This window comes from Lampetra planeri, chromosome 27, assembly GCF_965212315.1.
Source record: "Lampetra planeri chromosome 27, kcLamPlan1.2.h2, whole genome shotgun sequence".
In the NCBI taxonomy this organism is placed as follows: Eukaryota; Metazoa; Chordata; class Hyperoartia; order Petromyzontiformes; family Petromyzontidae; genus Lampetra; species Lampetra planeri.
The window spans coordinates 185,456-212,888 of NC_136133.1; the positions used below are offsets into that span (position 1 = coordinate 185,456).

General features: G+C 41.0%; 1 protein-coding gene across 2 annotated transcripts; it reads left to right on the forward strand.

Annotated features, from left to right (window-relative positions):
- Positions 1 to 1,015: 1,015 nt before the first annotated feature.
- LOC144727941 (uncharacterized) lies at positions 1,016 to 27,177 on the forward strand. 2 transcript variants are annotated; one of them, XM_078607082.1, is made up of 14 exons: positions 1,016 to 1,392; positions 2,216 to 2,350; positions 7,327 to 7,344; positions 8,467 to 8,484; positions 8,980 to 8,997; positions 9,578 to 9,712; positions 11,701 to 11,718; positions 16,181 to 16,198; positions 20,994 to 21,011; positions 21,851 to 21,868; positions 23,432 to 23,449; positions 23,973 to 23,990; positions 24,892 to 24,909; positions 25,750 to 27,177. In XM_078607082.1, the coding sequence occupies exons 1-14, from the start codon at positions 1,350 to 1,352 to the stop codon at positions 25,857 to 25,859; spliced, it is 603 nt and encodes a 200-aa protein (XP_078463208.1). In that variant the 5' UTR covers positions 1,016 to 1,349; the 3' UTR covers positions 25,860 to 27,177. The 2 variants fall into 2 exon arrangements, with proteins under 2 accessions (XP_078463208.1, XP_078463209.1); XM_078607083.1 differs by lacking the exon at positions 23,432 to 23,449.
- The last annotated feature ends 256 nt before the right edge of the window (positions 27,178 to 27,433 follow it).

Sequence of the window (27,433 nt, forward strand, 5' to 3'; positions counted from 1 at the left end):
TGATGCACAATTTGTAGACGTTTGTGTGTTCTTTGAAACTAACCGTTGTACAATGCAAAACCCTAGACACTGAAAGAGGAAGTCAACCAGATGTGAGGAATATTTGAAATAGCCATACTGAGACCGATAACAGGATTAACGAGTAGCGATAGGAGATAAAATATTGATCTAAAAAAATAAACGTTTCAAAGGGACATCATGAACATCATCCAAACAGATGATTGCCTTAAATCACAGGATGGATAACGTTTCTCAAACAAGTTAATAGGTCGCATAGTGTAAACGTAGGGACTCTACATATATTGTTTCCACACTTGGCAGCAGTGAATAATGGTGAAAATACACGCAACCACGGGGAGAACATGCAATCTCCCAATATACAGGCATTAGTCGCGATCGAACCCACGACCTCCTGTATACCACGCGAGGTAGTTAACATCTCGACAAGAGAATCACAATGCAGTTCTCCAGGAATTTCTGATATAGTTCTTACATAGTGCATAAAGGCTCAGTGCTTATTGTACATATTTCTGAGTGTTTTTTAACTTATGGTATTCTGGCCTACACTATGTTTCTATGATAGGTTTTCTCGTTAGTTACAGATTTGTCTGAAAGCAACCTGTGTACAAACAGAAAATTGAAAGTGATGCTGGATCAGATCTGGAGCCATGTAGGACAGGACGAGCTTCTATACGAAACTAGCATTGGAAGCCAGCTAAATGGGCATGTAATGGCATCCATGTCATTCCATGAGACTTCAATCACATCTTCACGATGAGAACTACAAACTCGTGTTATTCTTTTGTTATTTTTACGTATCTTAATTGGCTGCAATGGCCAGTGAGCATATTTGCACACATCATGAAACAGAGATTTGTAAAACTCAATTCCAGTGGGCGTGGAGGAGCCATACCCGAGCTCGCCAGGAGAAGGCAGTATAGCAACTAGGACTAATCACCATCTGTTTCCATCTGTACAGAGATACAACATTGTCACTTTGCGCAAGGCATGGGTTTTCTCCGGGTTCTCCGGTTTACTCCCCACTTGTATAATAAACACAACTCATCATTAATTGGATGAAAACATCTGAAAATGAAAACCCAATACAGCAGCAGGACCCTCCTGAAAAAGAGTCCTACAACTCAGTGTGGCTTTCCTGGATTTGGAAAGTCATGCTTTTTCAGCTGATAGTTTGTATGAAGACAGGAGCTTGATCAATAACACGAGAATACTTGCACATATCTAATAAAGTGTAATATTCTAGAACAAATATGATGCATAAATAATGAGGAGCAGTAGAGGTCAGAATGTAATAATCACACCATATAAATGTGTTTGTCTCTCTTTACATGCACTCGCCGTCATATGGATCAGTTCCCACGATATCTCCCGGTGAGTTCATGCAATGCAACTGATGTAAACGCAGATAATGTAAAGTGATTGCGGATCAGCTGAGGAGTTGTATCAGACCGAATTAGCTTCTGCTCCAATAACAGATAGCACCTGGTTAGAGGCAGGAACTTGCTGGTTGTTTTTCATACATAGCTCTTCATTGCATCTTCAAATTTGCATGTATAACTGGAGGCAACTATCTAAAACCAAAACTTTTTAAAATGTAAATGTGCTAAAATGAATGTAGCTTACTATAGTTTTAATTTACAAAAATTATAAAACAAATATGAGTGTAATGGAAGGGGCGGGGTGGCAGGCAGAGCCGTCCCTCGGGTACGGTGAATCGGGGCGACCGCCCCAGGCGCTGCGCTTTGGGGGGTCCCGCATTTCGAAGTCATGGTGTGAGATGTAATCATTGCAATTTAGTTGGAAGGCGTCGGGGGACCCAGACAGTGACATTTTCCCCGGGTCCCACACCCCCCCCACCTAGGGACAGCCCTGGCGGCAGTGGTGGACTGGTTCACAGGACTGTGCGATGAAGCCAGCCAACTAAGTTATATCCCTGACCATAGCTAAAATCCGTGATGAGTGATGTCTGCATTGGTCACTAACCATGACTGATCAGCACGGTGAAGTATGGTCAGACAACCCCGAGGCTTTCATCAAGCAGTGGAGTGACAAACTCTGACATTTATTCCTACTTTTAAGAGGCTGACACTGTCAGATTAAATCACGCTGCTACAAACAGCATACTGCGTGAACTGATGATGAGATGAAAAAAACTACCAGATCCAAAGCATAATAGTGGTACCGGTATGTGTAGGATCTGCATGCGCATCGAGCCCGTGCCAAAACGGCGGGACCTGCATTTCGGAGTGGACGTTCGGGTGGGACCCTCCACGGCCCTACTGGTGCTACTGCAGCATGTTCTGGTCTGGCCCGGATTGTGAATATTGGTGTGAGTATGGTTCCAGTTGTACTTCGTTGTGCACGAGTGTTTGTCTTTTTGTAAATCTATATATAAAAAAGGGAAATTTGTGATTATGTGTGTCTGTTCAAAATGTTTAGCGGACTTCCCGACATGCAACAAACTTTAAATTTGCCCTGTGGGTACTTTCCAGACTGTACACCATACAAATATTATAAAAATACACTTTTGTATATATTTATTTTGGGGGGGTGGGGGGGGCGCAATATATTTTGCACGCCAAGTGAGCTGTGACGTCTCATCTCTGTCATGTGACCCGTATGCGGAAAAGTAACGGAGTGTGCCTGCTCATGTCACCCCCCCCAACCCTCCGCGTGTTGCAGGTCTAATGCGTTCTTCGCGCAGCATTGCTTTATTATTTCAGTCGTTTACTGCCGTACGCACCCTGAAAGTTGTGTGTCTGTAGCAAGCGCGTGTATGTGTACCTATGGACGCGCGTGTATGTGTACCTATGGACGCGCGTGTGTGTGTGGGGGGAGCAGTAGTGTAGTAGTTAGCGCGCTGCCCTACGAACCCGGCGAGCCGAGTTCGATTCCCGCTCACGGCCACCACCGTTGACGATTATTTTAACCGGTCCTGGGCTTCCCCTATGTCGACTCAACCTCAATCGAGTAACTAGTGTGGTGTTCGAACATCACCACTGGGGAGACAAATACGGCCGGGCGTGGTGACTCCAAGTCCTGGGCGAAGCCGGCTAGTACAGTATATATGAACCAGAGTTAATAATTGGGATATTTTGTAAAAACGTAAAAAAGAAATACAATTTAACTGTCACCATACTTATCTTTGTAGGATATTAAAACCAAATCAAGGAATATATATAGACATTTACAAATTATGCTTGCAATGTTTACTATAGGCCTGAAAGATAATATGATGAACTGAGATTTTTAGATGGAGTGACACAGTATTTGGGACACCTTTGATGATGATTTGAAACGGTGGTGGTGGTGACGGTGAGGAATTCAAGAGGATGACTGCTCCGGAGATGCAGGTGTTTGATAACAATGCAACGTTCTTATAATCTTAACACTGGGAAGCGCTAGCCGCAACACCTTCCTTGATTGCATTCCCATTTGTAATAGAACTCACAGTGGACTCGTTTAAACCAAAATGTATAAACGAGTCGACTGTAAGTACCTATAAAGTAAAAGTGCACAATAGCGAGTTCAGAGCGGGATCACTGCGAGACTTCACGACTAAGCAGGCAGCCGAGCGGGCATGCCGAATCTTCGCAGATAGTTTCAAATATAAAATGTTGCGTGTCACCACTACACGTGCATCTCCCCGGTGTTGGTGGTCTGGCACTACGTACACTCGTGCATACTCGAGCCTGGCAGGTCGCGAATAAGGAATTCGGATCCATTTTGTAACTCGCGAATATACAAATCCAGAACCCGTGCTGAGCAATGATTAACTGTATTGTCATCCAATAGCAAGCACACCATACTCTTTAGTTCTTACGGTAAAGTCACGTAGTTAGAAATAAAATAAAACATTTTTCCACCATGCTACGGAGAAGGTCTCAATTCAACTTCCAGTGAGACCTTGCAATGCATCTTAGGCAAAACGCAATAATGCATCTTATGAAAATGCTGGCTCAGATGAGGAGCTGTGTAGGATAGGACAAGCTTCTACATCAACCAGAAATATCGCTAGTTAAGCAGACACCTGTTGATAGTTGTTTTGACAAGGTTTTCCATTGTCGCTTCAAATTCACACCGAGAACTATCTGAAATTGCATAAAACATTTAAAGAAAATGTAAATTTGTGGCAATCTGTTCATAAAACAAAAACGGGCTGGAGCTTTGGTGTGGGGGACTGAAGGGCTGGGCTACTAATGATCTCAAGGACTGAGATTTCAGTCCATGGTTAACATAATTGACGAGTGGTATCTGAATTGGTCCTCGGGCTCCCTTTCCTCGTCTAAACACTGTAATACAATGTATTCATCGTTATGTGGAGCAGCTCCGTGGTCAACTATCGGTGAGATCTTGCAATGCAACGTGTGTTAACACGGCATATTTAAAGTGGCACTGGCTCAGATGAGAAGCTGTGTAGGACAGGACGAGCGACCCTGGGGTTCCGAATAAACGGAAGTCAAAATTGTAATTAGTTAATGTATTTTTGGCGACTCCGCCCCACCATGCACATAAACGCCGCGACCCACCTGGTGCGGATCATTCTGTTGTCATGTCGTCCAAGCGCAGCGAGGACGAATGCGCAGAAGAAACAAAACGTTGAAACCTTGTTAAGCGCATCGCGTAGAGCTCGTCGAGAGGAATAGATTGTTCGTATCGTTCACCTTCAACAGACAAAATGACGTCGCAACGCAGTTTATGCGAGAGCCGGGGGCTTATGGGACCCCGGGGTCCCGCCATAAGGTTCACATGTCTTTCCATTGTATCTTCAAGTTCACATCTGTAACGATAGGCAATTGCATATGACATATTCTTGGTTCTTTCGGTAAAGTCACGTAGAAGGGAAATAATAAAATAATAAAAATATTAAACTATATTTTGTATATACTTTTTTAATATAAAACAATATTTTTTTTATTTTTATTATTATTTTATTATTTCCCTTCTACGTGACTTTACCGAAAGAACCAAGAATTTGAATCCCTGCAGTCACGAAAGCTTTAAATCAAAGTTTGCATACGACATAGTTTAATAATAAGAAAAACTATTATTTTAGAAAATCTGTTCATAAAAAAAACGTATACATGCTCCGATATGTGCGTTGTCTTTGTACTTTTCGCCTTTTGGCATTCTCTTGTCTAACGCTGGTGAAGCTAGGCCATAGAGAAGGCTGTCTCTGGTGTAGGCCAATCAGTTTCAAAGACAAAGCCATCTATTATTAAATAATGTTTGTTTGTACGTTCACCACAAGAACGTGTGATTAATACAGACTTCATTCCCTGCAAAGGTTAATATTTGTTCTAGATTTGAAGCTTTCGTGACTGCAAGGATTCATATTCTTAGGTTTTTTCGGTAAAGTCACGTAGGTAAAACATCAAAATTAATAAAATAAAATAAAAATCACGACGTTTCGGAAGCAACACAAGTCTCCGTCATCAGGTGGGATCGTCACAGCTGGATTAGCTGCATCAAGTGAGGCAATGATTCAAGATGTAATCCCTTAAAAGCAAGTTGAGGGGGGAGGAGAGGGGGGGGAGCTCATCAGAATGTGGTAGCCAATGAATGGAACGTATCGGGAGGGAGGGGGGTGGGGCTCAAAGACGGCACGGAGTGCCACGTACAACGCATCGGGAGGGGGAGGGGGGCGGGGCCAAAAGGATGGACGACGGCGTGGACGCGGTTGCTGCTGCACACGCCAACGCATTGGACAGAGAGCGGGAGGGGAGGCCTGATACACATGATAGAAAAGAACGAAAATGCCCATGTTTATACCAATGCTGGCTGAACAATGAAGAGAGTACTGTTAAACACTGGGGGTGTTAACACTCGGTAAAGTAAAGTAAAATAGTGCCTGTCAGATAAGATGGTCCAAAAAAGTGTAATTAAGTCTTTTTTGCGTGGTTGATAACATCTTTCCAATGATTACTAAGTTTGTACCCATCATCACGGTTGAAATTATGTCTGTGTTTGTATATTTGTATGGCTTCGTGTACAAACCTTTGATGGTAGCCGGGAGGTTTGCAGAGAACCTTTTCCGAGACCAAGGTTCTCTGCAAACCTCCCGGCTACCATCAAAGGTTTGTACACGAAGCCATACAAATATACAAACACAGACATAATTTCAACCGTGATGATGGGTACAAACTTAGTAATCATTGGAAAGATGTCATCAACCACGCAAAAATACTTTTTTGGACCATCTTATCTGACAGGCACTATTTTACTTTACTTTACCGAGTGTTAACATCCCCAGTGTTTAACAGTACTCTCTTCATTGTTCAGCCAGCATTGGTATAAACATGGGCATTTTCTTTATTTTCTATCATGTGTATCAGGCCTCCCCTCCCCTCTCTGTCCAATGCGTTGGCGTGTGCAGCAGCAACCGCGTCCACGCCGTCGTCCATCCTTTTGGCCCCGCCCCCCTCCCCCTCCCGATGCGTTGTACGTGGCACTCCGTGCCGTCTTTGAGCCCCGCCCCCCTCCCTCCCGATACGTTCCATTCATTGGCTACCACATTCTGATGAGCTCCCCCCCCCTCTCCTCCCCCCTCAACTTGCTTTTAAGGGATTACATCTTGAATCATTGCCTCACTTGATGCAGCTAATCCGGCTGTGACGGTCCCACCTGATGACGGAGACTTGTGTTGCCTCCGAAACGTCGTGATTTTTATTTTATTTTATTAATTTTGATGCTTTACTGGTTAATATTTGGTGTGTGGACATCTTAACACCTGTTGTATTGTCAGAAAGGGTAAAACCTATTCTTATTGTTTTTATTTTGATACTGGCAAAAGGGTCCCATGATATAATAACAAGTTTTGGAGCTTTGGTGCAGTGGTCTGAAAGACTGTGCTATGAATGGTCTGAAGGACTGAGTTAGATTCCAGTACATGGTTAACATAACTGATGAGTGGAATCTGAATTGATCCTATGAGATCTTTCCAGTCATGTCAAATAAAAGTGAGCACTGGAGGCAGTGATTGTCGACGAATACAAGTAGAATGGACCACCTTGTGGTTGAGTTTCTTTTTGCATGTTCTTTACCTACAGCCACCAGTTTCTTGGGAGGTCAGATACATTGTGCACCATTCTCGAAAACGGGCGATTATAAAGTGATGGTATCTGACTTGAAAGGTTTGCAAAAGCAGGAGCACGACCCCGAACAATAGAATGAGCATCATACTGAAGTATTCTAGGACGTATTTTCTACATAAATCCTTTGGAACACTAGAGTTTATCACTTAATGATCACACCATGTGAACATGTTTGTGTCTATTTACATATATTCACCATCATGCGGAGCAGCTGCTACAACAACTCCCGGTAAGATATTGCAACACAACTTTTAGATGCAGCATATTGAAAGTGATGCTGACTCAGCTATGGAGCTGTGTCAGACAGGACTAGCTTCTACACCAACAAGGTAGCACCTAGTTAAGCAGGCACTTGCTGGTTCTTTTTGTAATCTAGCTTCCCATTGCATTTTCAAACCACGTCTATTACGATAGGCAACTATAGAAAATAATATTTAAACAGTTTTTGTGGTGCAATGTTCTGCAGGACTGTGCGATGAACCCAGCAAAGTGAGTTAGATTCCTGTACATGTTAACATCATTGAGTAGTGATATCTGAATTGGTGCTATGTTCCCATTTCACCCTCACATTCCTATTTGTCTCATTACATGTCTTTAGCTGCTACGACAACCGCCTGTGAGACCTTGCAACGCAACTTGTGTAGATCAAGAATATTATATGTGACGCTGACTCAGCTCAAGAGCTGTGTACTAGTCCTAGCTTCCATATCAACAGGAGATTGCGTCTATTTTAGCAGGCACTTGCTATGTTCTTGTCTTTTACACAGCTTTCCAATTTATCGTCCGATCACAATTATAGCTGTAGACAATAGAATTAAACATTTTTTCCATTTAAATTAATAAGTTCATAAATCAAATATAGCGTGAGGCCTTGATGTAGTGACTTGAAGGGCTGTGCTATGAACCCAGAGTCAAAATTCCCGTTCGTGGCCAACATCACTGATGGGAGTGATATCGCAATAGTTCCTAGGAGCCCAGTTTACCATCCAACACCAATTAGAGCGTCTGTCTCTTTACATGTCCTCAGTGTTATACGGAGCAGCTTCTACAACTCTCCGTGATGCTTGTTAAGCTGAACAGCTGCGTAGGACAGGACTAGGTTGTATGCCAAACAAGATGTGGAACCCAATTAATTAGGCATATTGAATTATTTTACATTTTTCCACTCGACTCCAAAAATATATTAAAAGCAATGATGTTTCAATGGAGTGTTTTGTAACTGTGGGACCTTAGCATATAACACTTAAGTTTTATATTCTACGACAAATATTCTGCATACATCATGACGAGTTATAGCGTTCAGACATTTACGTGTTTGTCTCTCTTTGCATGTATTCACCATATGGAGCAGCTCTCACCACAACTGCTGGTGGGTTCATGCAAAACAACTTATGTACAGACACAATATTGAAAGTGATGCTGACTCGGCTAATGGAGCTGTGTAGGACAGGACTAGCTTCTACACCAACAAGATAGCATTTAGTTAGCAGGCACTTGCGGATTCTCGTCCTTATATTACCCTTCTGTATATATCAAAATACATCTATCACTCTAGACAACTGTAGAAAACAAGATTCATAAAAAAACGTTGACTTGCGATATTAAGTTCGGAAAGCAAATGCAGTGTGGGGGCTTTGATGCAGTGATATGCAGGACTGAGCGATGAACCCAGCGAAGTGAGTTAGATCCCTGTTGTTGCTGTTGTTGTTGTTTTCCTCGCACTTTCTGTTCATAGGTGGCGTTGTATCGCCACTTTAGATCCCTGTTCACAGTGAACATCGAGTGATGTCTGAAATGGTGGTGTTTCCATTGCACCATCAAATGTCGATCTGTTTTTTCATGTCTTCCCCATCATATGGAGCAGCTGAAGGTACATTTTCCGGTGAGCTCTTACAACGCAACTCGCGCAGATAAAACACATTGAAAGTGACGCTGACTCAGCTATGGAGCTGTGTAGGACAGGACCAGCTTCTACACCAACAAGATAGCACTGAGTTAAGCAGGCACTTGGCAGTTACTATTCTTATATAGCTCTTCATTAGATGTCAAAGTTCACTTCTCTTACTGGAGACAACTGTAGAACACTCGTCCTAGTTGTAATCGTGTAAATTTGTGTTGTTCATTTCATGAAAAAACGTGGAGCGGTGGGCGGGGGGGCGAAAACGGTCCATTGGATGGACTGCTATGAACCCATTGGCCTGAGTTAGATCCCCAGACCATGGCTAACATCGTTGATGTGAGACTGAAATTTGGTCCTTGGCCCACCTTTTACCATGCAACACTGACCAGCATGGTGCAGTCAGACTTACATCCAGCTTTGGATTGACAATGGCCGAAATTAGTATTGAGCGATTGACATTGTCTAGTTTAAGAGATGCCGCTACAGAGAACATAATCCATTACCTGATGAGATGCAAAGAATAACCAGATCCACGGCATAATTGTGGTACCTGTATCTGCAGTAGCTGCGTGTGCATCGTACCCGTGCCAAAACGGAGGGGACTGCGTAGAGCAGTGGAATGACTGGTGGGGCATTCAGCGCCCCTACTATTGCAATTGCTACGGAATCATGTCTGGTCCGGATTGTGAATATTTTGGTGAGTATGGTTCTTACTGTACTTATTGATGCACGTGCTTCTATCTTTTTGCAAATATATATGAACCATAGATAAGTAACACTGCTTATCTTTGTGGGATGTCAAAATTAATCAATAGGAAATGTTTACATCATGGGACCTCCTTTGCCAGTACCAAAATATGAGAATAGGTTTTTCGCCTTTTGGCGTCCTCTGGTTTAACACCGTTTTGAGACGAGGCTCGAAAGAAAGCCGTCTCTGGTGTGGACCAATCAGTTCCAAAGACAATGCATATATTATCAGAGTATGTTTTTAGTTTGCATTCTGACCACAAGTATTGTGGTTAATGCAGACATGATTCCTTATAAAAGGTTTCAGTTTGTTTTAACATATTGACACCTGTTTTGTTGCCAGAAAAAAGGGGGAAAATCTATTCTCAGGAAATATTTAAGCAATATTTGTAGGGTTTACTGTTATCCTGAATATAATGTGGTGCTTGGAGATGTTTGGGTTGCACAGTGAGAGCGGTTGGGACACCGCACGATGAATCAGCCACCCCGAGTTTCATTCCTAGCCAGGGGTAAGATTAGTGGCAACATCTGAACCATTCCTGGGCCCCCACTTCACCAATCACCACGCCATGATTAACACGGCGTGGGGAAACCTTTCCTCAGCAGTGCATGAGACGATTTTATCCAATTATTATTTTATCTAATGAAGGTTTTGTGAAGAAATAACCTAGATCACGAAAAATCACTTGCAGCCACAACATTGAGACCTATATATCTAAATTAGCATTTTTAATCAGGGACATCTAATATTGACAGACTTTTATTTGCTATAGATATCAAACTAATTATTAAAGTTGTTTTACTAATTGTGCAGTCTATTTGTGGTGTCATTCATGTACATTGCTATTAAACACAGTCACCCAGTGTTTTGCCAATGAGTAGTTGTGTAGAGGCAGAAACTTGATCACTAACTTGTGAATATTCACTGTAGGCCAGGCTTAGCTTCTATACTAAAAAAAACATGGAATCCAATTAATTGGGCATTCCATGACACTGTAACATGGACCTGTATTACTACTGACAACTCTCAGCTCACATTCAACAATTATTAAAACGGAAATTCACTACCTTGGGGTTATGATTTTGTTATTCTCGCACATTTCATGATCTACAACAGCCACCACTGTCACTGGTGTTAATATAATTGCATACTATCCGCAAATCAAAAAATTGGAAAATAAAAAATTGCTGATCGTTTTATAGAGGCACAAGCATTATCCTTTTAAAAAAGAATAGTTCAATATAACACTAAAGTGAAATATTTTTGGATATGTATTCAGTATTAACTAATGAAGAGCAGTATAATTCAAACGTTAATAATTTAATCTGTTTCTGTCTTTCTACATGTAATCACCATCATACAGAGCAGCTATCACGACTCTATGCCAGACCACGCATCACAACTCGTGTATAGGGGGCACATTTTAAGTTATTCTGACTCGGCTGAGCAGACACATAGGATGGGACTAGCATCGATGCGAAACATGATTTGGATTCGAGTTGAATGCGGATTCAAATGATGCTGAGATACGTTTTTCAAATGAAGCAGAATTTTATTTTTGGGGATTATTCCAGAAAGGGAAGTGACATGAATAATTTTTGATGTTGTTTTCTCACAAATGGTGTCACACGGCATTAATTAACATTCTTCACAACATTGTGGTTATGCTATGGTCTATTTTCTCGCATCTTACTTCGCTGTAACAGCTAACAACCTCCGTGGAAAGTTTATTTCCGACTCCAAAGACATTTGGAAATAAATTATATTTCAATGGAGTGTGTTGTAATGGTGGGACCTTTGTCACAAACACTGAAGTGTAATATTCTAGGCCATATTTTGCATGAATTATCAGGAGAAATCGATTTCAGACTTGATTAATTAAAACCATATTTACGTGTTTGTTTATATTTGCATGTATTCACCATCATACGGAGCAGGTTATACAACAACTTCCGGTGAGATCATGCATTGACACTTGTGTAAACACAGACTATTAATAAGTATAACCCGTAAAAACAAAGTTTTTCACTATAAATCCTTTATATGCGTGGCAGCGAACTTAATATAAAGGATTTAAAAATATATTCGCCTGTGGAGGACGCGGGGATCGATCTCGCGACCTTTGGCATGGGAAGCGAGGGTGCTACCAACTGCTCTACTCCGCCACAGCCTGTGGAGGGGTTACGCTCTGGGCTCTTATACTGTGACGTTCAGCGAAAGCGATGAATGAGTTCTATTTGAATATATGTAAAATAATTTTTTTTTGCCTAAAAAGTGTAACATTTTGGGAATTTTTTCACGAACATTAATTGTCTGGCACAACGAGTCTGTGTGGAAAATGTCAGCTCGATTGGATCACGGGAAGTGGGTTAAAAAACGACCGAAAGATTTGCACGGTCGCAAGCAAGCACGCAAGCAAGCAAGCATGCGAACTTAATATAAAGGATTTAAAAATGGTGCTGGCTAAGCTGAGGAGCTGTAGAGGACAGGACTAACTTCTATGTCAAACAAGATGTGGACCGCAATTAATTGAGCATGTGGCATACTATTCACCATCATATGGAGAAGAGTCCATGACAACTTCCGCTGAGATCATGCAACACGATGTGTACAAACATATTATTGAAAGTGATGCCAACTCGGCTAAGGAGCTGTGTAGGACAGGACTAGCGTCTACACCAACAAGATATCGCACTGAGTTAAGCAGGCAGACAAATGGATTAAAGCGTTTAAAAAAATAAGCATTCGTAATATGAAGTTCATACATCAAATATGGTGTGAGGCCTTGGTGTAGTGGGTTGAAGGGCTATGCTATGCACCCAGAGAACTGAGACAGATTCCCGTTTGGAGCCAACATCACTGAGTGATATCTCAATAGTTCCTAGGACTCCATTTTACCATACAACACCAATTAGAATGCCTGTTTGTCTCTCTATTTGTCGTGATTGTTAAATGGAGCAGTTGCTGTGAAAACTCCATCTTGCAATGCAACTCGTGTAGATGCATCAAATTGAAAGTGGTGCTGGCTAAGCTGAAGAGCTGTGTAGGACAGTACTAACTTGTACACTAAACAAGACGTGGAACCAAGACAATCAATTAATAGCTTACTCTATGAGACCTTACCAATCATGTCCATTAAAAGTGAGAATTGGAGGCAAGTGATTGGCTATTCATGAAAAGTAAAACGGATCACCTTGTGGTTCAGTTTATTTCACTTATCTTCTTTACCTACAACAGCCAGAGTACCTCGGGTTGTGCGATAATTTGTGAAATCTGGTATGGGGATTTGGTGCGATGAATCCAGCGAAGCGAGTTAGATCCACTTCCATGATTAACATCACCGAGTAATGATATCTGCATTGGTCCTATGTTCCCATTTCACCATGAAATGCCTATTTGTCTCATTGCATGTCTGCATTGTCATGGAGAGCAGCTGCTACAACAACTCCTGGTGAGAGCTTGCAACGCAACTCGTGTAGATAACGAATATTGAATGTGACGCTCGCCGGGGTCAAGAGCTGTATAGGACAGGCCTAGCTTCAACACCAACAAGAGTTACGCAGGCACTTACCATGTTTAATATCTTAAGTAGCTTTCCTTTTTATGTTCATATCAAAATTATAACTGGAGGCAACTGTATTAAAGCATTTTTTGTATTATACATTTGTAATATTAAGTTCATACGTCAAATATGGTGTGAGGCTTCGGTTTAGATGCCTAAAGGGATATGCTATGAACCCAGAGAACTGAGTTAGATCTCGGTGAGATCTTGCAAACCAACTCCTGTAGATGCAGCAAAATGAAAGTGATGCTGGCTAAGCTTAGGAGCTGTGTAGGACAGCACTAACTTCTACAATTATCAAGATGTGAGACCGATATTAATGGGGATATAAATACATCAATTGATCAGTTATTCTATGAGACCTTACCAGTCATGTCTATTAAAAGTGAGAACTGGAGGCAGTAATTGGCTATGAATATAAATAAAATGGACCCCCTTGTGGTTTAGTTTATTTCACGCATCTACTTTACCGAGAGCCACCAGTTTCTCTGGAGGTGAGATAAATTGTGCACCATTCAATAATACAGACGTTTATAGAGTGATGGTATCTGAGTTGAAAGACAGGAGCTCGATCCCTAACAATCAAACATTTGTCCATCATACTGAACTGAAATATTCCAGGACGTGGTCTTCATTTATCATTAAGAGAAACAGTTAATCAATTTTATAATCACACCACATGAACGTGTTTGTGTCTCCTAACATACATTCACCATCATACGGAGCAGCTCCTACGACAACTCCTGGTGAGATCTTGCAATACATCTCGTGTAGATGCAGAATATTGAAAGTGATGCTGACTCGGCTAAGGAGCTGTGTAGGACAGGACTAGCTTCTACACCAAAAAGAGATAGCGCTGAGTTAAGCAGTCACTTGCTCTTTTTTCTATCTTACATAGCGTTCCATTGTATCTGGAAATCAACATGATAGCTGCAGACAACTGTATTAAAGCATATAAAAAAGATATATACATTCGTATTTTTAAGTTCAAACATGAAATATGGTGTGAGGCCTTGGTGGGTTGAAGGGCTATGCTATGCACCCAGAGAACTGAGTCAGATTCCCGTCTGGAGCCAACATCTCTGAGTGATATCTCAATAGTTCCTAGGACCCCATTTTACCATCCCACACCAATTAAAATCCATAAAAGAGGTTTTTATGTTAGATCGCGTAAATTTATAAATGTGTCGTTAAAACCCACCACCACCTGACACAGCCAACTAGTAAGGGTTGTCACGTAAACAGAACGTGCCAATTCGTCACTAGTACAGCACACCGGTATGTTGGAGAGCCAGGCCACAACATTTACAATCTGAGTACGACGTTTCGCCAGTACTTACAACTAGCTTTATCAGGCGACAGCCAAATTTGTGGAGAATTCCACCTGTTTCGTTCCTTATATAGAGGCGTAGATGTGTTGACCACCCTTCTGCACTCTCGCACAATGTGGGGAGGGGATTACTGAGGCAACATACATTATGCATGTGCATTGTGCGAGCCCTTTGAACATGTCCTTCCTGTCTATTGTGTTTATTATAATAGCCATACCAACGGTAATCGCTATTGAAGTACGCTGCCCTTTGTCGGAATGTATTTAAATAATCTATTATTTGATGATTCGCTTCCACGCAGCACTAAGGCGGCAGCTATCCGAACGGTTAAAGTTATTTTGATTTCTTTAAATGTCGATAGATTATCTAATCAGTTTTTGCCAGTAGTAGCTAGTTTTGCACAAAACTTCAACATTATCAAAATCAATTGAGTGTCCTTGTTGGCGCGCGTGTTCTGCTACTGCTGACAGTTGCATTTGGGAGAATTTAATATTTCTCTGAAGTTCTTTTAGTCTCGTGCTGATCATTCGGCCTGTTTGCCCAACGTAACATTTACCACACATGCAGTTAATCCTGTACACGCCTTCTGATAGCTTCGGTAATACATCTTTTGTACCCGATGTTAATTTCTGTATTTTATGTATTGTGCCAAATCTTACTCGGATGTTTTGTTTTTCCCAACATCTGGATAGTTTATCAGTTACTCCCGCAGTTTCAATGCTCTTGTTATTTTATTTGGTTTTGGTATTCAATGGCCTGTTGTTTTGTGCATCATTGTAACCGTTAATTTGCAGCGCTTCTTTAACATGTTGAATTTCACTTCTCAGACTGTCACCATCTGACGCTTTCTTAGCTCGATGAATGAGCGTCTTGATAAGAGTAGATTTCTGTGCGGTGTGATGGTCGCGAAAGCCTACGTGTTAAACTGACCAAGTAAAATGCCTGTTTGTCTATTTATATGTCCTCTTTGTCATATTGGGCAGCTCCTACGACAACTCCAGGTGAGATCTTGCGATGCAACTCATGTAGATGCAGCAAATTGAATGTGATGCTGGCTAAGCTGAAGAGCTGTGTAGGACAGTACTAACTTGTACACCACCAAGACGTGGAACCAAGATAATCAATTCACAGGTTACTCTGGGAGACCTTTCCAGTCATGTCAATTAAAAGTGAGAACTGGAGGCCAGTGATTGGCTATGAATACAAATAAAATGGACCCCCTTGTGGTTTAGTTTATTTCATGCATCTACTTTACCTATAGCCACCAGTTTTTCTGGAAGTAAGATAAATTGTGCACCATTCAAGAATACAGACGTTTTTAGACTGATGGTATATGAGTTTAAAGGTTTAAAGGCAGGAGCTCGATCCCTAACATTCAAACATATGTCCATAATACTGAAGTGAAATATTCCAGGACGTGGTCTTCATTTATCATTAAGAGAAACTGAGTTAATCAATTAATAATCACACCACATTAACATGTTTGTGTCTCATTACATATATTCTCACCATCATATGGAGCAGCTCCTACGACAACTCCTGGTGAGATCTTGCAACGCAACTCGCACAGATAAAACACATTGAAAGTGACGATGACTCAGCTGCGGAGCTGCAAAGGACAGGACCAGCTTCTACACCAACAGGGGATAGGACCTAGTTTAGTAGGCACTTGCTGTGTTTTTTCTCTTGCTTAGCTTTCCATTGTATCTTCCAATCACAATTATAGTTGTAGACATTCTGTATTAAATATTTTTTCTTGAAGATATGAAGTTCCTAAATCAAATATGGTGTGAGGCCTTGGTGCAGTGGCCTTAAGGGCTCTGTTATGAACCCAGATAACTGATTAAATTCCCACTTGTGGATATCACTGAGAAGTGATAACTTAATATTCTTAGGGCCCCATTTTACCATCCAACACCAATTTGAATGCCTGTTTGTCTCTCTATTTGTCGTGATTGTTAAATGGAGCAGTTGCTGTGACAACTCCATCTTGCAATGCAACTCGTGTAGATGCATCAAATTGAAAGTGGTGCTGGCTAAGCTGAAGAGCTGTGTAGGACAGTACTAACTTGTACACTAAACAAGACGTGGAACCAAGACAATCAATTAATAGCTTACTCTATGAGACCTTACCAATCATGTCCATTAAAAGTGAGAATTGGAGGCAAGTGATTGGCTATTCATGAAAAGTAAAACGGATCACCTTGTGGTTCAGTTTATTTCACTTATCTTCTTTACCTACAACAGCCAGAGTACCTCGGGTTGTGCGATAATTTGTGAAATCTGGTATGGGGATTTGGTGCGATGAATCCAGCGAAGCGAGTTAGATCCACTTCCATGATTAACATCACCGAGTAATGATATCTGCATTGGTCCTATGTTCCCATTTCACCATGAAATGCCTATTTGTCTCATTGCATGTCTGCATTGTCGTGGAGAGCAGCTGCTACAACAACTCCTGGTGAGAGCTTGCAACGCAACTCGTGTAGATAACGAATATTGAATGTGACGCTCGCCGGGGTCAGGAGCTGTATAGGACAGGCCTAGCTTCAACACCAACAAGAGTTACGCAGGCACTTACCATGTTTTATATCTTAAGTAGCTTTCCTTTTTATGTTCATATCAAAATTATAACTGGAGGCAACTGTATTAAAGCATTTTTTGTATTATACATTTGTAATATTAAGTTCATACGTCAAATATGGTGTGAGGCTTCAGTTTAGATGCCTAAAGGGATATGCTATGAACCCAGAGAACTGAGTTAGATCTCGGTGATATCTTGCAAACCAATTCCTGTAGATGCAGCAAAATGAAAGTGATGCTGGCTAAGCTTAGGAGCTGTGTAGGACAGCACTAACTTCTACACTTATCAAGATGTGAGACCGATATTAATGGGGATATAAATACATCAATTGATCAGTTATTCTATGAGACCTTACCAGTCATGTCTATTTAAAGTGGGAACTGGAGGCAGTAATTGGCTATGAATACAAATAAAATGGACCCCCTTGGCGTTTAGTTAATTTCACGCATCTACTTTACCGAGAGCCACCAGTTTCTCTGGAGGTGAGATAAATTGTGCACCATTCAATAATACAGACGTTTATAGAGTGATGGTATCTGAGTTGAAAGCCAGGAGCCCGATCCCTAACAATCAAACATATGTCCATCATACTGAAGTGAAATATTCCAGGACGTGGTCTTCATTTATCATTAAGAGAAACAGTTAATCAATTTTATAATCAAACCACATGAACGTGTTTGTGTCTCTTAACATACATTCACCATCATACGGAGCAGCTCAAACGACAACTCCTGGTGAGATCTTGCAATACATCTCGTGTAGATGCAGAATATTGAAAGTGATGCTGACTCGGCTAAGGAGCTGTGTAGGACAGGACTAGCTTCTACACCAAAAAGAGATAGCGCTGAGTTAAGCAATCACTTGCTCTTTTTTCTATCTTACATAGCGTTCCATTGTATCTGGAAATCAACATGATAGCTGCAGACAACTGTATTAAAGCATATAAAAAAGATATATACATTCGTATTTTTAAGTTCAAACATGAAATATGGTGTGAGGCCTTGGTGGGTTGAAGGGCTATGCTATGCACCCAGAGAACTGAGTCAGATTCCCGTCTGGAGCCAACATCTCTGAGTGATATCTCAATAGTTCCTAGGACCCCATTTTACCATCCCACACCAATTAAAATCCATAATAGAGGTTTTTTGGTTAGATCGGGTACATTTATAAATGTGTCGTTAAAACACACCACCACCTGACACAGCCAACTAGTAAGGGTTGTCACGTAAACAGAACGTGCCAATTCGTCACTAGTACAGCACACCGGTATGTTGGAGAGCCAGGCCACAACATTTACAATCTGAGTACGACGTTTCGCCAGTACTTACAACTAGCTTTATCAGGCGACAGCCAAATTTGTGGAGAATTCCACCTGTTTCGTTCCTTATATAGAGGCGTAGATGTGTTGACCACCCTTCTGCACTCTCGCACAATGTGGGGAGGGGATTACTGAGGCAACATACATTATGCCTGTGCATTATGCGACCCCTTTGAACATGTCCTTCCTGTCTATTGTGTTTATTATAATAGCCATACCAACGGTAATCGCTATTGAAGTACGCTGCCCTTTGTCGGAATGTATTTAAATAATCTATTATTTGATGACTCGCTTCCACGCAGCACTAAGGCGGCAGCTATTCGAACGGTTAAAGTTATTTTGATTTCTTTAAATGTCGATAGATTATCTAATCATTTTTTGCCAGTAGTAGCTAGTTTTGCACCAAACTTCAACATTATCAAAATCAATTGAGTGTCCTTGTTGGCGCGCGTGTTCTGCTACTGCTGACAGTTGCATTTGGGAGAATTTAATATTTCTCTGTTCTTTTAGTCTCGTGCTGATCATTCGGCCTGTTTGCCCAACGTAACATTTACCACACATGCAGTTAATCCTGTACACGCCTTCTGATAGCTTCGGTAATACATCTTTTGTACCCGATGTTAATTTCTGTATTTTATGTATTGTGCCAAATCTTACTCGGATGTTTTGTTTTTCCCAACATCTGGATAGTTTATCAGTTACTCCCGCAGTTTCAATGCTCTTGTTATTTTATTTGGTTTTGGTATTCAATGGCCTGTTGTTTTGTGCATCATTGTAACCGTTAATTTGCAGCGCTTCTTTAACATGTTGAATTTCACTTCTCAGACTGTCACCATCTGACGCTTTCTCAACTCGATGAATGAGCGTCTTGATAAGAGTAGATTTCTGTGCGGTGTGATGGTCGCGAAAGCCTACGTGTTAAACTGACCAAGTAAAATGCCTGTTTGTCTATTTATATGTCCTCTTTGTCGTATTGGGCAGCTCCTACGACAACTCCAGGTGAGATCTTGCGATGCAACTCGTGTAGGTGCAGCAAATTGAATGTGATGCTGGCTAAGCTGAAGAGCTGTGTAGGACAGTACTAACTTGTACACCACCAAGACGTGGAACCAAGATAATCAATTCACAGGTTACTCTGGGAGACCTTTCCAGTCATATCAATTAAAAGTGAGAACTGGAGGCCAGTGATTGGCTATGAATACAAATAAAATGGACCCCCTTGTGGTTTAGTTTATTTCATGCATCTACTTTACCTATAGCCACCAGTTTCTCTGGAAGTAAGATCAATTGTGCACCATTCAAGAATACAGACGTTTTTAGACTGATGGTATATGAGTTTAAAGGTTTAAAGGCAGGAGCTCGATCCCTAACATTCAAACATATGTCCATCATACTGAAGTGAAATATTCCAGGACGTGGTCTTCATTTATCATTAAGAGAAACTGAGTTAATCAATAATCACACCACATTAACGTGTTTGTGTCTCATTACATATATTCTCACCATCATATGGAGCAGCTCCTACGACAACTCCTGGTGAGATCTTGCAACGCAACTCGCGCAGATAAAACACATTGAAAGTGACGATGACTCAGCTGCGGAGCTGTATAGGACAGGACCAGCTTCTACACCAACAGGGGATAGGACCTAGTTTAGTAGGCACTTGCTGTGTTTTTTCTCTTGCTTAGCTTTCCATTGTATCTTCCAATCACAATTATAGTTGTAGACATTCTGTATTAAATATTTTTTCTTGAAGATATGAAGTTCCTAAATCAAATATGGTGTGAGGCCTTGGTGCAGTGGCCTTAAGGGCTCTGTTATGAACCCAGATAACTGATTAAATTCCCACTTGTGGATATCACTGAGAAGTGATAACTTAATATTCTTAGGGCCCCATTTTACCATCCACCACCAATTAGAATGCCTGTTTGTCTCTATATGTCCTGATTGTTAAATGGAGCAGTTGCTATGACAACTCCATCTTGCAATGCAACTCGTGTAGATGCATCAAATTGAAAGTGGTGCTGGCTAAGCTGAAGAGCTGTGTAGGACAGTACTAACTTGTACACTAAACAAGACATGGAACCAAGACAATCAATTAATAGCTTACTCTATGAGACCTTACCAATCATGTCCATTAAAAGTGAGAATTGGAGGCAAGTGATTGGCTATTCATGAAAAGTAAAACGGATCACCTTGTGGTTCAGTTTATTTCACTTATCTTCTTTACCTACAACAGCCAGAGTATCTCGGGTTGTGCGATAATTTGTGAAATCTGGTATGGGGATTTGGTGCGATGAATCCAGCGAAGCGAGTTAGATCCACTTCCATGATTAACATCACCGAGTAATGATATCTGCATTGGTCCTATGTTCCCATTTCACCATGAAATGCCTATTTGTCTCATTGCATGTCTGCATTGTCGTGGAGAGCAGCTGCTACAACAACTCCTGGTGAGAGCTTGCAACGCAACTCGTGTAGATAACGAATATTCAATGTGACGCTCGCCGGGGTCAAGAGCTGTATAGGACAGGCCTAGCTTCAACACCAACAAGAGTTACGCAGGCACTTACCATGTTTAATATCTTAAGTAGCTTTCCTTTTTATGTTCATATCAAAATTATAACTGGAGGCAACTGTATTAAAGCATTTTTTGTATTATACATTTGTTATATTAAGTTCATACGTCAAATATGGTGTGAGGCTTCGGTTTAGATGCCTAAAGGGATATGCTATGAACCCAGAGAACTGAGTTAGATCTCGGTGAGATCTTGCAAACCAACTCCTGTAGATGCAGCAAAATGAAAGTGATGCTGGCTAAGCTTAGGAGCTGTGTAGGACAGCACTAACTTCTACAATTATCAAGATGTGAGACCGATATTATTGGGGATATAAATACATCAATTGATCAGTTATTCTATGAGACCTTACCAGTCATGTCTATTAAAAGTGAGAACTGGAGGCAGTAATTGGCTATGAATATAAATAAAATGGACCCCCTTGTGGTTTAGTTTATTTCACGCATCTACTTTACCGAGAGCCACCAGTTTCTCTGGAGGTGAGATAAATTGTGCACCATTCAATAATACAGACGTTTATAGAGTGATGGTATCTGAGTTGAAAACCAGGAGCTCGATCCCTAACAATCAAACATATGTCCATCATACTGAACTGAAATATTCCAGGACGTGGTCTTCATTTATCATTAAGAGAAACAGTTAATCAATTTTATAATCACACCACATGAACGTGTTTGTGTCTCTTAACATACATTCACCATCATACGGAGCAGCTCCTACGACAACTCCTGGTGAGATCTTGCAATACATCTCGTGTAGATGCAGAATATTGAAAGTGATGCTGACTCGGCTAAGGAGCTGTGTAGGACAGGACTAGCTTCTACACCAAAAAGAGATAGCGCTGAGTTAAGCAGTCACTTGCTCTTTTTTCTATCTTACATAGCGTTCCATTGTATCTGGAAATCAATATGATAGCTGCAGACAACTGTATTAAAGCATATAAAAAAGATATATACATTCGTATTTTTAAGTTCAAACATGAAACATGGTGTGAGGCCTTGGTGGGTTGAAGGGCTATGCTATGCACCCAGAGAACTGAGTCAGATTCCCGTCTGGAGCCAACATCTCTGAGTGATATCTCAATAGTTCCTAGGACCCCATTTTACCATCCCACACCAATTAAAATCCATAAAAGAGGTTTTTAGGTTAGATCGCGTAAATTTATAAATGTGTCGTTAAAACCCACCACCACCTGACACAGCCAACTAGTAAGGGTTGTCACGTAAACAGAACGTGCCAATTCGTCACTAGTACAGCACACCGGTATGTTGGAGAGCCAGGCCACAACATTTACAATCTGAGTACGACGTTTCGCCAGTACTTACAACTAGCTTTATCAGGCGACAGCCAAATTTGTGGAGAATTCCACCTGTTTCGTTCCTTATATAGAGGCGTAGATGTGTTGACCACCCTTCTGCACTCTCGCACAATGTGGGGAGGGGATTACTGAGGCAACATACATTATGCATGTGCATTGTGCGAGCCCTTTGAACATGTCCTTCCTGTCTATTGTGTTTATTATAATAGCCATACCAACGGTAATCGCTATTGAAGTACGCTGCCCTTTGTCGGAATGTATTTAAATAATCTATTATTTGATGATTCGCTTCCACGCAGCACTAAGGCGGCAGCTATCCGAACGGTTAAAGTTATTTTGATTTCTTTAAATGTCGATAGATTATCTAATCAGTTTTTGCCAGTAGTAGCTAGTTTTGCACAAAACTTCAACATTATCAAAATCAATTGAGTGTCCTTGTTGGCGCGCGTGTTCTGCTACTGCTGACAGTTGCATTTGGGAGAATTTAATATTTCTCTGTTCTTTTAGTCTCGTGCTGATCATTCGGCCTGTTTGCCCAACGTAACATTTACCACACATGCAGTTAATCCTGTACACGCCTTCTGATAGCTTCGGTAATACATCTTTTGTACCCGATGTTAATTTCTGTATTTTATGTATTGTGCCAAATCTTACTCGGATGTTTTGTTTTTCCCAACATCTGGATAGTTTATCAGTTACTCCCGCAGTTTCAATGCTCTTGTTATTTTATTTGGTTTTGGTATTCAATGGCCTGTTGTTTTGTGCATCATTGTAACCGTTAATTTGCAGCGCTTCCTTAACATGTTGAATTTCACTTCTCAGACTCACCATCTGACGCTTTCTTAGCTCGATGAATGAGCGTCTTGATAAGAGTAGATTTCTGTGCGGTGTGATGGTCGCGAAAGCCTACGTGTTAAACTGACCAAGTAAAATGCCTGTTTGTCTATTTATATGTCCTCTTTGTCATATTGGGCAGCTCCTACGACAACTCCAGGTGAGATCTTGCGATGCAACTCATGTAGATGCAGCAAATTGAATGTGATGCTGGCTAAGCTGAAGAGCTGTGTAGGACAGTACTAACTTGTACACCACCAAGACGTGGAACCAAGATAATCAATTCACAGGTTACTCTGGGAGACCTTTCCAGTCATGTCAATTAAAAGTGAGAACTGGAGGCCAGTGATTGGCTATGAATACAAATAAAATGGACCCCCTTGTGGTTTAGTTTATTTCATGCATCTACTTTACCTATAGCCACCAGTTTCTCTGGAAGTAAGATAAATTGTGCACCATTCAAGAATACAGACGTTTTTAGACTGATGGTATATGAGTTTAAAGGTTTAAAGGCAGGAGCTCGATCCCTAACATTCAAACATATGTCCATCATACTGAAGTGAAATATTCCAGGACGTGGTCTTCATTTATCATTAAGAGAAACTGAGTTAATCAATTAATAATCACACCACATTAACATGTTTGTGTCTCATTACATATATTCTCACCATCATATGGAGCAGCTCCTACGACAACTCCTGGTGAGATCTTGCAACGCAACTCGCACAGATAAAACACATTGAAAGTGACGATGACTCAGCTGCGGAGCTGCAAAGGACAGGACCAGCTTCTACACCAACAGGGGATAGGACCTAGTTTAGTAGGCACTTGCTGTGTTTTTTCTCTTGCTTAGCTTTCCATTGTATCTTCCAATCACAATTATAGTTGTAGACATTCTGTATTAAATATTTTTTCTTGAAGATATGAAGTTCCTAAATCAAATATGGTGTGAGGCCTTGGTGCAGTGGCCTTAAGGGCTCTGTTATGAACCCAGATAACTGATTAAATTCCCACTTGTGGATATCACTGAGAAGTGATAACTTAATATTCTTAGGGCCCCATTTTACCATCCAACACCAATTAGAATGCCTGTTTGTCTCTCTATATGTCGTGATTGTTAAATGGAGCAGTTGCTGTGACAACTGCATCTTGCAATGCAACTCGTGTAGATGCATCAAATTGAAAGTGGTGCTGGCTAAGCTGAAGAGCTTTGTAGGACAGTACTAACTTGTACACTAAACAAGACGTGGAACCAAGACAATCAATTAATAGCTTACTCTATGAGACCCTACCAATCATGTCAATTAAAAGTGAGAATTGGAGGCTAGTGATTGGCTATTCATGAAAAGTAAAACGGATCACCTAGTGGTTCAGTTTATTTCACTTCTCTTCTTTACCTACAACAGCCAGAGTACCTCGGGTTGTGCGATAATTTGTGAAATCTGGTATGGGGATTTGGTGCGATGAATCCAGCGAAGCGAGTTAGATCCACTTCCATGATTAACATCACCGAGTAATGATATCTGCATTGGTCCTATGTTCCCATTTCACCATGAAATGCCTATTTGTCTCATTGCATGTCTGCATTGTCGTGGAGAGCAGCTGCTACAACAACTCCTGGTGAGAGCTTGCAACGCAACTCGTGTAGATAACGAATATTGAATGTGACGCTCGCCGGGGTCAGGAGCTGTATAGGACAGGCCTAGCTTCAACACCAACAAGAGTTACGCAGGCACTTACCATGTTTAATATCTTAAGTAGCTTTCCTTTGTATGTTCATATCAAAATTATAACTGGAGGCAACTGTATTAAAGCATTTTTTTGTATTATACATTTGTAATATTAAGTTCATACGTCAAATATGGTGTGAGGATTCGGTTTAGTTGCCTAAAGGGATATGCTATGAACCCAGAGAACTGAGTTAGATCTCGGTGAGATCTTGCAAACCAATTCCTGTAGATGCAGCAAAATGAAAGTGATGCTGGCTAAGCTTAGGAGCTGTGTAGGACAGCACTAACTTCTACACTTATCAAGATGTGAGACCGATATTAATGGGGATATAAATACATCAATTGATCAGTTATTCTATGAGACCTTACCAGTCATGTCTATTTAAAGTGGGAACTGGAGGCAGTAATTGGCTATGAATACAAATAAAATGGACCCCCTTGGCGTTTAGTTAATTTCACGCATCTACTTTACCGAGAGCCACCAGTTTCTCTGGAGGTGAGATAAATTGTGCACCATTCAATAATACAGACGTTTATAGAGTGATGGTATCTGAGTTGAAAGCCAGGAGCTCGATCCCTAACAATCAAACATATGTCCATCATACTGAAGTGAAATATTCCAGGACGTGGTCTTCATTTATCATTAAGAGAAACAGTTAATCAATTTTATAATCACACCACATGAACGTGTTTGTGTCTCTTAACATACATTCACCATCATACGGAGCAGCTCCTACGACAACTCCTGGTGAGATCTTGCAACGCATCTCGTGTAGATGCAGAATATTGAAAGTGATGCTGACTCGACTATGGAGCTGTATTGGACAGTTTCAGTTTTAAGTTTCTTTTACTTGGTATAGCCCTGTGAGCCATTCGGCTCTTGAATCGGGTGCAACCGCAACAAACAAAAACATGAACAAGAAAACATCTTGAAGTGACTCCGCGACAGGACCAGATCCTACACCAACAAGACAGCACTTAGTTAAGAAGGCACTTGCTGGTTCTTTTTCTTTTAAAGCTTTTTGTTGCATCTTCAAAGCACATCTATTACTATATGTTGCACACTCAAAATGAAGGACGTGGGCAGGTGCTCCAAATCGAGGGCAAGCACATTTATTGTGGTTAATAGCAATCTTGTGAAGAACAGCACCGTCACTCTGTGAAATGCAATTGCACGTGTTACAACAGCATTTATTCCGAGTCGCCATTAACCATGTGGCTGGTTTACACGTGCGGTTATTTATTCACAGTTTTCTCTTAAACCCAATTCTACTACTGATAGACCATCTTTGTCTTTGACAATCACATTTGCACATCACTATTCGAATATTCCTTTAATCCTAAGCTGTATGTCTATCTATACCATCCACTTATATCGGTATCTTATACTCATCATATGTACTGTATGTGTACAGTATACGTACTGTATTTCACCATTGTATAGCTTACTACTTTACATGTGTTCTATTCTCAATAGCATTGCAAGTAGTCATACTCTAGGTACATGGGCATAGTTATAGACTAAAGAGTACTAGAGTTAGAGAATTACAATGCCAGTAGGTAATTACAGTGCGTCCTCCCTTTACAATGCAGTGCTAAAACGCCTCTAATTGCATATATCACAAACGAACAATTCAAAGCCAAGCTTAAAGTCTAGAACAAGTCTAGAACAAGTCTAAAACATTTATATAACGATCAAAAACAACCTTTGGGTCTTTTACCTGTAAAATGCAACAGCACGTGTTACAACAGCATTTCTTCTGAGTCGCCATTAACCATGTGGCTGGTTTTCACGTGCGGTTATTCATTAAAACTGCCAGCCACCTATAGGCCCAACTCGGTCATCACATTCTGCTGTACACACATTCATTGATGCACTGCACAGCACATCAGGACTTTCACAGAACCACACTTTACTCCCTTGCTGCACAAGGATATAATTAAGAGAGTGATCCATTCCTAATGTGCCACATATAGGCAACTCTACAAAACAAGACTTCATAAAAAAGAACTGGAGACAAATGTGGTGTTAGGCTTGGTGCAATGTAGCCAGCAAAGTGAGTTAGATCCCTGTACATGGATATCATTGTCGAGGAGTGATATCTGAATTGGACCTGTGTTCCCATTTCACATTCACTTGACGGTTATTTTTCTTATATAGGTCTTCATTAGATATCCAAATTCCCCTCTCTTACTGCAGACAAATGTAGAACACTTGTCTTATTTTAATCGTGTAAATGTGAGTGGTGGGCGGGGGGGGGGGGACGAACATGGTGCAATAAACCCATTTACCTGAGTTAGATCCCCAGACCATGGCTAACATCGTTGATGTAAAACTGAAATGTGGTCCGAGGCCCTCCTTTTACCATGCAACACTGACCAGGATGGTAATGTATGGTCGGACAATTCCCGTG